The sequence below is a fragment of the Parasteatoda tepidariorum genome, chromosome 12 (genome assembly GCF_982258835.1).
Source record: "Parasteatoda tepidariorum strain Cologne lab strain chromosome 12, Ptep-v5.0, whole genome shotgun sequence".
Classification (NCBI taxonomy): domain Eukaryota; kingdom Metazoa; phylum Arthropoda; class Arachnida; order Araneae; family Theridiidae; genus Parasteatoda; species Parasteatoda tepidariorum.
The window spans coordinates 48,340,989-48,353,177 of record NC_141766.1 but is presented as its reverse complement, the minus strand read 5'-3'; the positions used below and the strand labels follow the sequence as shown (position 1 = coordinate 48,353,177).

General features: G+C 35.5%; 1 protein-coding gene across 1 annotated transcript; it reads right to left on the bottom strand.

Annotated features, from left to right (window-relative positions):
* Positions 1–1,969: 1,969 nt before the first annotated feature.
* On the bottom strand, positions 1,970–3,570 carry LOC107442094 (uncharacterized). The gene has a single exon (XM_016055563.4). It carries the CDS (start codon positions 3,217–3,219, stop codon positions 2,284–2,286), a length of 936 nt encoding a protein of 311 aa, XP_015911049.2. The 5' UTR covers positions 3,220–3,570; the 3' UTR covers positions 1,970–2,283.
* Positions 3,571–12,189: the final 8,619 nt, after the last annotated feature.

Here is a 12,189-nt window from a genome sequence, read left to right as displayed (position 1 = left end):
TTCAATTTTATTTTATTAGACTTATAAGAAAAACAGAAGAAGCAATATCACACTTGTTTATACACTAACGCCAGACTTCTTAATAGGTATAGGTACAAAATTGTACTTTTGCTGATAAAACTTTAAATTCTAAACTATTAGACACATGTACAAGAGTTTGAGTTCATTTAAATCAATGCAAAAATAGAACCCGGTAACAATTGCACACTTTACTATTTAACAGTTTAGTTTCACCCTCCTCTGAATATGTGAAACAAGTATTTGCCACCGTTTATTCCAGTTAATAGTACCCAGTGATGACTGGTCGATATGAATTCCGCATCCGGCTTGCACCGACCACAGTGCTGACGTGAAAATATCCTCAGTGGTAGATGGATCATGGGCTAGAGTCCCCTTGCAGCCAGGCTTACCGCGGGATGTTCTCGTGGTCTTTCCTCTCCATGTAACGCCTATGCGGGTTAATTCTATCGAAAAGTCCTCCACGAACGCAAATTTCTCCCAATACTTGAACCAGGAGTTCCTTTGTCTTCTGGATTGGATTCAAAATTACAAGGTTACGGAGATGAACATTAGTCGTAAACCCAACAAATTTTGTTTGGCTGCTCAAGGACGGTTATAAAATAAATAAAAATTAAATCTCCTCGGTGCTAGGCACATTAATTCGAATAGTTTTACAGCGAAGTATATAATTAATAATTAACAGTATATTTCAAGACGCTAAAGAAAACTAGGTCACGTAGTCAAGGATTACACAGTAAATATAAAATTTGCAGAGCAGAAGCTACCTTTTGTTTATATCGGGTTTGGCAAAAATGGTCGACGGCATAATACCCAAGTGCCGACCGGCCTGTGTAGGTTTCTGGGAACTGGCCTTGCATCAGAAAGGTTCTGGTTTCGAATCCAGGGCAAGGCATGGATGTTCTTTCCTTCTCTATACTATCTGTCCTTACAGTGGGAGCAACGTTGGCCCACTTAATAATGTGCCCGTGAAGAAAGAGTAGCCAACAAATCTGCCTTTCAGATACCTGTATGACGAAAGGTCATTCTCCAGGTGGGCAGTGGAAAAAAAATAACAAAGTACAAAAATGGTCAACGTAATAATCCCAAAGTACCTATTTATGCTATAAAAATTAAAGTTCAGCGCAAAAGGCTTTTAAATATATTTTTCAATAGAAGATACAATATCTGTTCAGAAAAAAAAATTCAGAGTTATTTTGTTACCAACTTTTACGTCTTTGCAGACAGTTTTCTGGAGACAGCAAATTTGCTTCAAACTATTTCACTATATGACATAGCTATTGAAAATATATCCAAGATCTGTAAAAATAATGAAGCTTGAAAATTTCATAGTGCAAACAAATTTAATTGCCACTTCACAACAATCGCAACAAATTTAATTGCCACTTCGTCTACTCAAAGTGTGTTTCATAAAAAGCGTAAAAGTTGACAATTAGAGTTATAGACCTAAACCTGCCTTTGGCTGCCTTATTTCCAAATCAAAAGCTTAAAATTCCAGATCTCCATCACATAGTCTCCAAGATTTCTTGTTGAGATAGTTTTTGAGACATCGATTTAAATATAACATGGAATTTAAAAATACATATAATTATTGAAATCTCATTTAAAAATGCTTACTCACACAAAATTGGTGAAATAAATTTTTTTGCAAGGTTCAGTTCAAACTTAATGCAATTTAAATCTCTGAATTGCTGCAGGAATGTGGAAAACATGAAAAGGAGAATTAGTCGCAGAGATAACTAATATAAATGTACGAATAAACTTAGTTAATTGCTAAAATTTATGAAAGTACGTTAGCACGAGTATATTATATCTCTCGAAAATAAAAATTTTCAATAAGTATATTCTGAAAACTATATTAAAAATTTAAAATTTAATTTAAAATTTCTAATTTACACAAAATATTCAATTATTTCAAGTAATCAGGATTTCATAAAATAAAAAAAATTCATTTGTGCTACAAAATACTTTATTAAATAAAAAAAGCAATGAAAACATTGTATCAAAGTAAAAACTGAGATAACCACGTTTAGCCAGTAAACATTGCAAATTCTAATTTAACACTTAAGAAATAATTGAACAATAGGCCTTTAGTCACAGTTCGTTCAACGAAATAAAGACATAGATCAACTATGTTTGCAAGGAAATAAGGCCATATTTTATATTTAAAAATAAACAAGTATAGTTCTTTAAAACAAATTTAAAATTTAATTATCCATTACCATGAATCAGCGTACATTCCGGTTGAGAAAAGTTCGGGATCATTCACTCTGTACAGAAGACTGATGTTTGCAAAGCAAATACTTTCTTTTCTGGTATTTCAAATACTTCTTTTGTGAACAGTCGCTGGAGTTGATAGGAAGTTCTTTTTAGCCCGAATTCATAAAAAAGTTTTGCAGCTTCGTAATTAGAGCTTACTAATTTCGCAACAACACCCTCTTGTCTCTGTTCCGAGCTCAAAGAGCTCAACAGACTATAGACTAAGCTTTTAGCTGATGAATAATCATCTGCATAAACAGGAGCTAGCAACCAATGTCCTTGAAGGCCTTTTTTCATGCAAGCATAGCCTGTAGTTTCTAATTTAAAGCTAGCTGATAACTTAACTGACATTGCGGTAACAGTACCAGGTTCATTTATAGTCTCTTGGACAATACGAGAACGATTGTATTTATGTATTGAAGAATCGTAGGCAATCAAAGCTTGAACATAAAGGCTTTCGGACGAAACAATGAACGTAAATGGAAAGTAACGAGAAATTGAAATACTTGGTAAGTAAGGCTTCGTTGCTGTGTATAAATCAACAGTCCATTCAGCAGATAAGGAAAAACCAGCCTTATCCCGGTAAAAGCTTAACATCTTTGCAGCAGAGCTCAAACTCACATTTCGGTTTCCCAAACGATTGATAGCAGCCTGCCAGAGAACTCGTCCAAGTCCTAGTCCACGATAAATATCTTTCACAACAAACATACCGATATAACCATGAGTTTCTGATAATGCTATTCCACTGCAGCAGCCAGCAATAAGTCCATCTTCAACATTCACAGCTATGAAAATTCCATGAGGATCAATATTCAGCCATGTCGAGATTTCAGATTCTTGGCCCATTTCCCGTCCTTCCAGTCGAGGTAACGATATCAGTTCCGAGATGTCATTACAATGCAAATTTCTTATAACAAACTGAGGGTTTGCTTTATCAGTCATAGTATAAATAACTCTATAAAAATTATTTAGAAACGTCGATAAATATTACGAAGTTAAAAACACCTTCTACTTAAAAACTAAAGAAGCTAAAAGTTTTTACAAAAATTCGGACTTTATAACGTCTTGGCTCTCGATATCAAAATCGACGAACTACCTCTACCGCTATCAAGGCAATTAGTTCTGAAGTAGCACTAAGGATTAAAGCTTGCGGTTGAAAATAGTTTTATTTTTTAACTGTATTATATGAGATAAGGTTAGAGAATTCACGACCGTAGGGTATTTTTTTTAGCTAAATGAAGCATCAAGCTATCAAGTTCGACATCCCAGATGCGTCTAAGAATTTTATGCCTTCCTACAATCCGTTTGTAAATTTTGAGGTTCAACGTCAAGGTAAAAATTCATTAACTTCTCTGTCATAGATTGTGACCTAAGTCTCTAAGTCTTTCCTGCCTATACAGGATTCATTTCCCCATTATTTATTTAATCCCCTCCGCAGAGGATGAAAATTGTGATGGCATGTCTTCGGATCATCCTCCGGGATGTTTCCCAGACCGTTGGCAATAGCCCATTGTGCAGCTCTAGTGCGACGTAAATTAACAACAACAACAACAACCCATTATTTATTTGTTCACATGCATATGTAGGGCTGTATGATTAATTCAAAGAACAGATAGTGTACTTAGTAAAATTGAAGAACAAATAGCACAAATCAGAAAAGAACATTCTAAAGATGCATCCAGTTTTGCGGTGGAATTCGAACTCGCTACTTTCACGTTTCAGAGAGTGTGGAGAAAAAACAATACTCCTCGGGTACAGAAGTTCAATTTCAACTTTTTGAAGTGAACTTCATTTGCGCTGCACAAGAGCTGCACAATAGTCTATTGGTGACGGTATGGGAAACGTCTTTGAGGATGAACCAAAGGTATCCTCTGCAGAGGCAATGGCTACACCGTTTTAGTAGTCCGATGATCTCTCCGTAATATCGAGCAGGTGCTTGGTTCCTACCCAGGCTAATGAAAGTGTAACCTCTGCTCACTGACCTCTGTCAGTGAGGCATGACCTCAAGGATCTATTAGAAACTGTTTCTTAAGATTAGTCCACTGTGGGACTCTACTTTTTGAAGGTTTTTAGTAAAGCTTTGCGTTCAACACACAGATCTGTCCCGAAGTGTATTGATTGTAAAGACAGGGTTCTCACCTGAACACCCATGTCAATCATCACTGGCTGCTGTCAGTAAGCGTATGGGAACCAGTTTGTTCAGCCAGCTTGGAGACAGAGGGTGTGCGGTATCCTCGCTAAACTGTTCTATTGCAAAGTACTCCATTTCGCTCTCCGGTCATCGGGTTACCAAAGCCGGGAAGCCAACATTTCTGTAGAGCAGTGTTTCCCAAATTGTGGTACGCTCACCCCGGGGGTACGGGAACAGTTTAGCGGGAGTATGCGTTCTTATGAGAAATTTCTTGTAACAAACGAAAATTTCAAAAAATTTTAGTTGTCGACTTCGTGTGCAGGTCGTTGGGCTACCGAAGCGGGGATACCATCCACTCTGCAGAGGATCAAAATTGTAATGGCATGTCTTCGAATCATCCTCAGGGATGTTTCCCTGACCGTCGCCAATAGCCCATTGTGCAGCTCTAGTGCGACGTAAATGAATTATAACAAATAATTTAAAAAAATTTTGTTTAAAAATAAAGCTAGCCATGAAAATTTACGATTACGTAAATTTCTGTTGGCTATTTTTTGCAGAGTTAACAGTTAATAATTACGGGTATCAACAGCCAGTTGTGATTTTAACTTTTGCGCAATTTCTTTATGGTAAAAAATGCATTCATTTTTTTATTAGTGGTACACAGCGTTACGAAAAATTTAGAAGGGTTACACGAAAGTCATAACTTTGGGAAACACTGCTGTAGAGGATCAAAATTGCGATGGCATGTCTTCGTATCATCCTCATTGATGTTTCCCAGACTGTCGCCAATAGCCTATTGTGCAGTTCTAGTGCAACGTAAATAAAGTACCAACCTACCAACACACAGACCTTCAAATTTATATATGAAATGGTTAGGCTGTCAACGTTGTACCAAAGCTACACCAATGGGATATTGGAAACGGTCTGGGATTAATCCTAATGGTGATCCGAAGACAATATGGTGATAGTAATTGTCCATTCTTCATATCACCCTTCCCAACCGCATAACCGTGTTGATACTTTTCCGGCTTTTATACCATGGTGGATATTGCATTAGAGTAGATTCTGAATCAATAAGACACGATCAGAGAATGTGCAGTAGTCTGATCAGGGATTTGAACCCTCCAGACCAAGCCATGCTAACAGTAGACTAATCTCACCTCATCAACGGGGTAGCATTGTATGAAATTTATAAAGAGATAATACACTGGTTATCATAAATTAAGGAAAAATCACAAAAATAGCGATAACTCTTTCAAAAGTAAGCCAAACCGTGCAAAATTTGCATATGTTGTCCACTAAGAGTAGCTGAGTAAAATTGCAATATGCAAATTAGTGGCGCTGCACTCGGCTTACGTCATCTGCCTGGAGCATAAAAGTCCAAGTTTGAGAGAAAGCACACAAATTTTACTGTGATTGCGACATTGAAAATCTGAGATAGCCAATTCGTAATAATGACCTCTAGGCATCATTTGCCTGAAGAACTACGATGGAGAGCCATCGGGAGACTAGAGGCAGGGCAGAGTCAATCAGAAGTGGCCAGATGGCTAAATGTGAGTCCATCTGTGGTTCATAGACTTTGGAGGCAATTTCAAACCACAGATTCGGCATCTAGGAGGTTCAGTCAAGGACGGCCAACTGTTACGACCAGTGCCGATGACCGATATTTGACATTAAGTGCACGCAGGAATAGAACCGCTACTCCGACACATCTTAGATCCTCTCTTGCTGCAGCCACCGGAAGGTTGGTGTCAACGTCAACTGTGCGCAGAAGGCTCCACGAAGGTGGTCTGTATGCGAGACGACCAGCCATTTGCGTGCCGCTCACATCACGCCATAGGAGAGACCGTTTGCAGTGGGCCCGACAACATGTCCACTGGACGTCAGATCAATGGAGGCCTGTTCTCTTTACGGATGAGTCCAGGTTTAGTCTAGAAAGTGACAGTAGACGTTATTTGATATGGAGAGAACCTGGGACCCGTTATCATCCATCAAACATCCGTGAAAGAGATGCATACGGAAGAGGCAGTGTCTGTGTTTGGGGAGGCATATCCTTAGGAGGGCGCACATACCTCCATGTCTTTCCAAGGGGAACCGTGAATGCTCAGGTTTATCGAGACAACATCCTTGATGCTTATGTGCGCCCATATGCCGGGGCAATTGGTGATTGCTTCCTGTTACAGGACGATAATGCAAGACCACACAGAGCTCGCATTGTTGATGATTATCTTCAACAGGAAACAATTACTCGCATGGAGTGGCCAGCTCGATCCCCGGACTTGAATCCTATCGAGCACGTTTGGGATGCTCTAGGGAGGCGTGTATCTGCCATCAATCCGCCCCCTCAGACCCTTGCCACGCTTGCAACTGCTTTACAAGAGCAATGGCTCTCACTTCCTATTGAACTGATAGACCGCATAATTGAAAGCATCACACATCGCTGTTTGTGCTGTATTGCTTCTAGAGGCAATCATATTCCATATTAAAGGTACTTTTTCTATTGCAAACCGATACTTCCAATTTGTTTATTTTATACATGTGCTAATTTCTATACTACTATTAATGTCTGATAATTTCTTTTTATGTTGTTTAATACCTTACTATGTGTTGTATATTGTGGGTAAGTTTCATAAAATTCCATGTGTAATTTCTTGAGTTATCGCGATTTTTGTGAATTTTCCTTAATTTATGATAACCAGTGTATAATAACAGAGCTACTTAGATTCAGGACATTGTCAGCGATGGTAAATAATTTGCGTCGCAAATAATTTAAGAACAACGCTTACGAGATGATTACATATAAGAATTTAATAAAGTAGGAGCAGATTCATTTTCAAAGTCTGAAATTATGAATTATCGAACGAAGGTCATAGTTTGGAGTTGGTGATTAGTGGTTTTAAGATTTTAATTGCGGAGCTAAAAAACAAATAGTACATGTTTCTTCCCATGAGAACAGGAGATGCAAAAGGTCAGAGTACTAGGTTATTGGTTCCAAATTTGCCATTTAAATGTCGGTAAATTTCGGTTCGAATTCATTTATACAAACTTTCTGTTTTTTGGATAACCACTTTTTACCATAATTTGATTTTTCAACTTACGTACATTTTCACATACTGTTGATGTAAATAATATGTAAAAATAACATACTCATTTTTACCTAGTAAAAAGTGGTTGGTAAAATAGTCGTAAAAGAAACGAATTTGTTTACGTAAAATTTTACTCAAATTTTCAGGTATTTGGATAACAATTTTTTACCATAATTCGACGCTTCAACTTACGTAAATTTTGACGTATTGCTGGCATAAATATTATGTAAAAATAACATACTCATTTTTACCTAATAAGAAGTGGTTAGTGAAATATTCGTAAAAGAAACGAATTTGTTTACGTAAAATTTTACGTAAATTTTACAATTCTTGCACAACCATTTTTTACTATAATTCTATTTTTCAGTTTTATATAAATTTTACGAATACTTAGTAAATTTGAAAATTGAAATACACGTATTTTTGACGTAAATTTGATGGTTCTCTGCTACCGTATCCTTTTTATATGCAAGATCAGTATGCCTAAATGTGATGTTCCCTAAATGCAACAAAATGCCCTAAATACGACAGTGATTGCTTATGTTACAGATTATAATTCATTTTCATCAAGAAAAAATTGCTTAAGCTTGTCATTTTCGGTGAATATATTCAATAAAAGGTCAAGTTGGAACTAAACGTGACGTATTTATATGAAATCGTGTCTTATAATTTAGGCACATTGACCAAGGGCCGTCTTAATAGCAGGTCGAGCCAACACCTCCTAGAAAAGAGTAGGCCTCTGCACGGGTTACCATAAATATCCTTTAGTAGTCCAAACGTAATGACATCTTTCTTATTTTTCATCAACTGCGCAGTTAACTTCGTCACATCGGACTACTAAATTGATCCGTGCTGAGGCCTTCCTTATTCTAGGAGGTGTTGGTCGAGCCCCCGGGCACAGAAATGTTTAGGGCTTCTATAACAAGTCATATTTTTTGAAATCGAACTAAAAAAACTTCACAAACATGAAATAAAGCATTTTTAGGATGTACAATAATTTTAACAAATTTAAATACATTTTGATTACCCCAAAAACTCAATGAACATAAAACAGCATTTTTAAACTATGCATAATTTAAAAAAAAAATTAGATTCTAATTAGTTGCAATTCTCAAAAAATAAAATGGTTTTCAAAACCAGGGAAGCTAATTAAAATAATTAAATTAAAAAACATAAAAGTATAACAGATCAGGAAAAACAATCAGATGGCTTGAAATATTTTGTCAAACTAAGCAGTTATTAAAACATTTTCCAATGCCCATCTGCCATATCTAGTTTAATACTTGATGTAGTACCACAGTGCTGTGTAATTCTAAATTCTTTCAATTAATACTTTATTTAACTAATTTTTAACACCAAACAAAGTTGGTAATGATCAAGCTTTTAACTCTTTGCACTCCGATGTCTCCACGGAAGCACCATCAACAGTCACCACTTTAAAATTAAGAAATTGACCTTAATAATTAGCAACCACATTATTTTAAGGGTTTTAAAATTGTACAATAATACTATATTGTGTATTTTAAATGCTATTGTGCTGATATTAGATTTAACAGCTTTCAAAAGAACTCCGAGAGCAAAGGGTTAAGTGACATTGTGACTTGACAGAAACCTTGCTCATATTAATTTATTTTACAGGTGCATACCTGCCAACTTTAACTCTTTCTGAGAATGGATTTTACAAGTGGTAGTAGAACCATCGCCGAAAGACAATCTTACTCAAAAATATATTTATACTTTGACTCGGTTAAAATCCGCTATCATATGGATTACTATGCTTTAATATATTCGTTGTAATTATTTATATGTAGAGGTAATCAAAGTTATTTATAATTATTATTATAATTCAAAAAAGCTAATGGCATGACATGAGTTTTTGTGCCACTTTAAATACGAAATTAAAATCTTCCGGGAAAACCGGAAGAGTTGGCAGCTATGCAGGTGCATATGTTGTTGTTGTTGTTAATTTACGTCGCACTAAAGCTGCACAATGGGCTATTGGCGACGGTCTGGGAAACATCCCGGAGGATGATCCGAAGACATGCCATCGCAATTTTGATCCTCTGCGGAGGGGATGGCACCCCCGCTTCGGTAGCCCGACGACCTGCACGCGAAGTCGAGCACTCAACGGTAGCACAGTTTAGCGAGGACCAATACCGCACACCCTCGGTCCCTACGCAGACTGATCCAAGTGGTCACCCACCCGCACACTGACCGCAGCTAGTGATGCTTGACTACGGTGATCTGCTGGGAACCGTGTCTTAACGATCAGTCCACTGCGGGACGCAGGTGCATATGAACCTTGCGTTCACAAATTAAAGTGTCAATGAGAGTTGAGTACCTAAAAACTTCATTGGTACAAAGAAAAATAGATGTCGGTTGCCTTTTTTCAGTTTTTCTGGTGATAAATTATTCAAATTATCAGTGTTAGCATAATAATCAATCACTATTTATAGAAAAAGAAACAAAGTGCCCACTTTATACAATAGTATATATTTAAAAAAATAAGAAATTGTTGCTTATTCTTAGTTTTTTTAATACAATTTATAAAAAGTAAGATTCTCAAGGGTTCCTTGAGTGCTTGGGGTGCCCGAGTGTGCCCATGCATGAAGACGATACTACACTGACCTTATTGCATGCACGACAACGGCTTATGAAATCGGCATTTTGACCAATATATTCAATAAACTCAAGTCGGAGTTTCTCCACAAAGAAGTCAATCATTTAGCGTTACATGGACGGAAAAATTCGGAATCGCTTGGTTAATCCATGAATGCACAGCCAAAAAGAGAGGTATACATTTGAAAAAGAGCGTAGAAAATATTTGTTTTTACCAAAAGATTATTTTTGTTTGTTACTTACAACTTGAGCCTTAAAAAATCACTTCAGATAGAAATATAAATGCTTACATTGTATCATAAAAACTACTTTGTATTCTCAAACTAAATCTGAATAATAAAGCATTTGTGCTACCACATTTTCATTTTTTCAGTAAAAGAACTAGTATTCTTTTTAATATAATTTGTGCTTAGAGTCCTTTTAACCCCTTAGAGCATTTGCCAGTGTCTGACACAGGTGAAAGTTACCAGCAAATTTGCACTTGCCCGTGTCTCACACGGGCAATTTTGTATCTTGCGTGATTTTTATTTCTAATGCCCATCTGAGAACCGTTCTAGTAAAAATTAATAGGCTAGATTATTATTAAATCTATTTACCACAGATGACAACATTATGCATCAAATTTTATTTATTTATTTATTTTGAGTAAACCACATGGAGCATTTGGATGATTAGTCTTAAGTTTGTTAGGAATTCTTTGTTATAAATCAGTTGTTTGGTGTAGAAAAGGTTATGTATCCATTTTATTGAGTTAAATATCATAAAAGTCAACAGTTAACAATAAATTAATTTTTACTAAGTTATTTTGTAACTTGTTTCGAAAATGTTAACCGATAATGATTGAATCTGAAGATTTTGAATACACCAATTTATCAGAATGTTTCAGCTATGAAAGTGATGATCTCTTGAGTTGATTGAATTTGATTTTATTATTTTGAAATTCAAAATTAACCTGTCGTCAAATTTTTTAACTTTCTTTGTACAGTAATTTTTTTATAACTTTTACACCAATCTCCACTCTTTAGTAACTCCCACAGCTGAAATTGCGAAAAGTAACTTACACTATACCTATATATATTCATTTTTTGTCAAAAAAAACTCGATCGTTTTTTACCTGCTCTTCCGAAAAAAACTCGCGCTTTAAGAGATTAAAAGGACTTAAAAAAGAAAAAGCAGTAGCGCAATTGTTTTATTATTAGGATTTATTTTGAAAAATGTATATATATTTATCTATCATAATATATTAATAATGTAAATGTTTATGTGTGGATCTAAAGTCAACGTTTACTTAAAGAAAGTAGAGAGTTTTCATAACAAAGTTTTCGATTTTATTTATTCAATTTTTTTTAGAAAATATGTGTTATGATCTGTATTGTTCTGAGCAATTTGACATCAAGTATAAGATATTGCTAAAAAGAAGTTGCAAAGTTACAAAAAAAGTACGGGAACCCGCTCACTGAAAACAGAAAATAATATATTTTCTAAACTGGTATCGTCCCTAAACTTAAATATTTTGTTTCAAGTTTTTATTCAAAGTTTTGTCTTTTAATCTTTTTTTTTCTCAATTAAACTTTTTTTTTTACCTTGCGCGTAAAATTTCTTTAAGAACTTTTTATCAACTTCTGAAATTCAAATTTGGAAATTGGTTTGAGTATAGATTCTTGCTTAAATTCATACTAGCACTTGAATATTGGTAAATATTTTATATTTTTTGATCAAAATATATTTTTTTCATTAGAATTCAAAAAAATATTTCTTTTAAATTAAAAAAACACTTTTTTTTCAATTATTTTGAGTAAGTATGGTTTCAAGAGCCCCCATTAAAAGTTATTTCAAGCAATTAAGATGATATTTAAAAAATATTTTTCATTTTTTATTTTTGTTAGTAGTAGGGTTTTAAGAACATGCTTGAATTCTCAATTAAAGCTGTTTCAAATTATTCACATGATTTATACGTCATAGTATCTTTTCTTCGCCCGGTGGCTGAGCGGTAGCTCTTCGCGCTGTCGTGCCACAGGTCCCTGGTTCGATCCTGGGGCCGGGCAAGGTAGACTCAGCCTTTCATCCCTTCAGTGG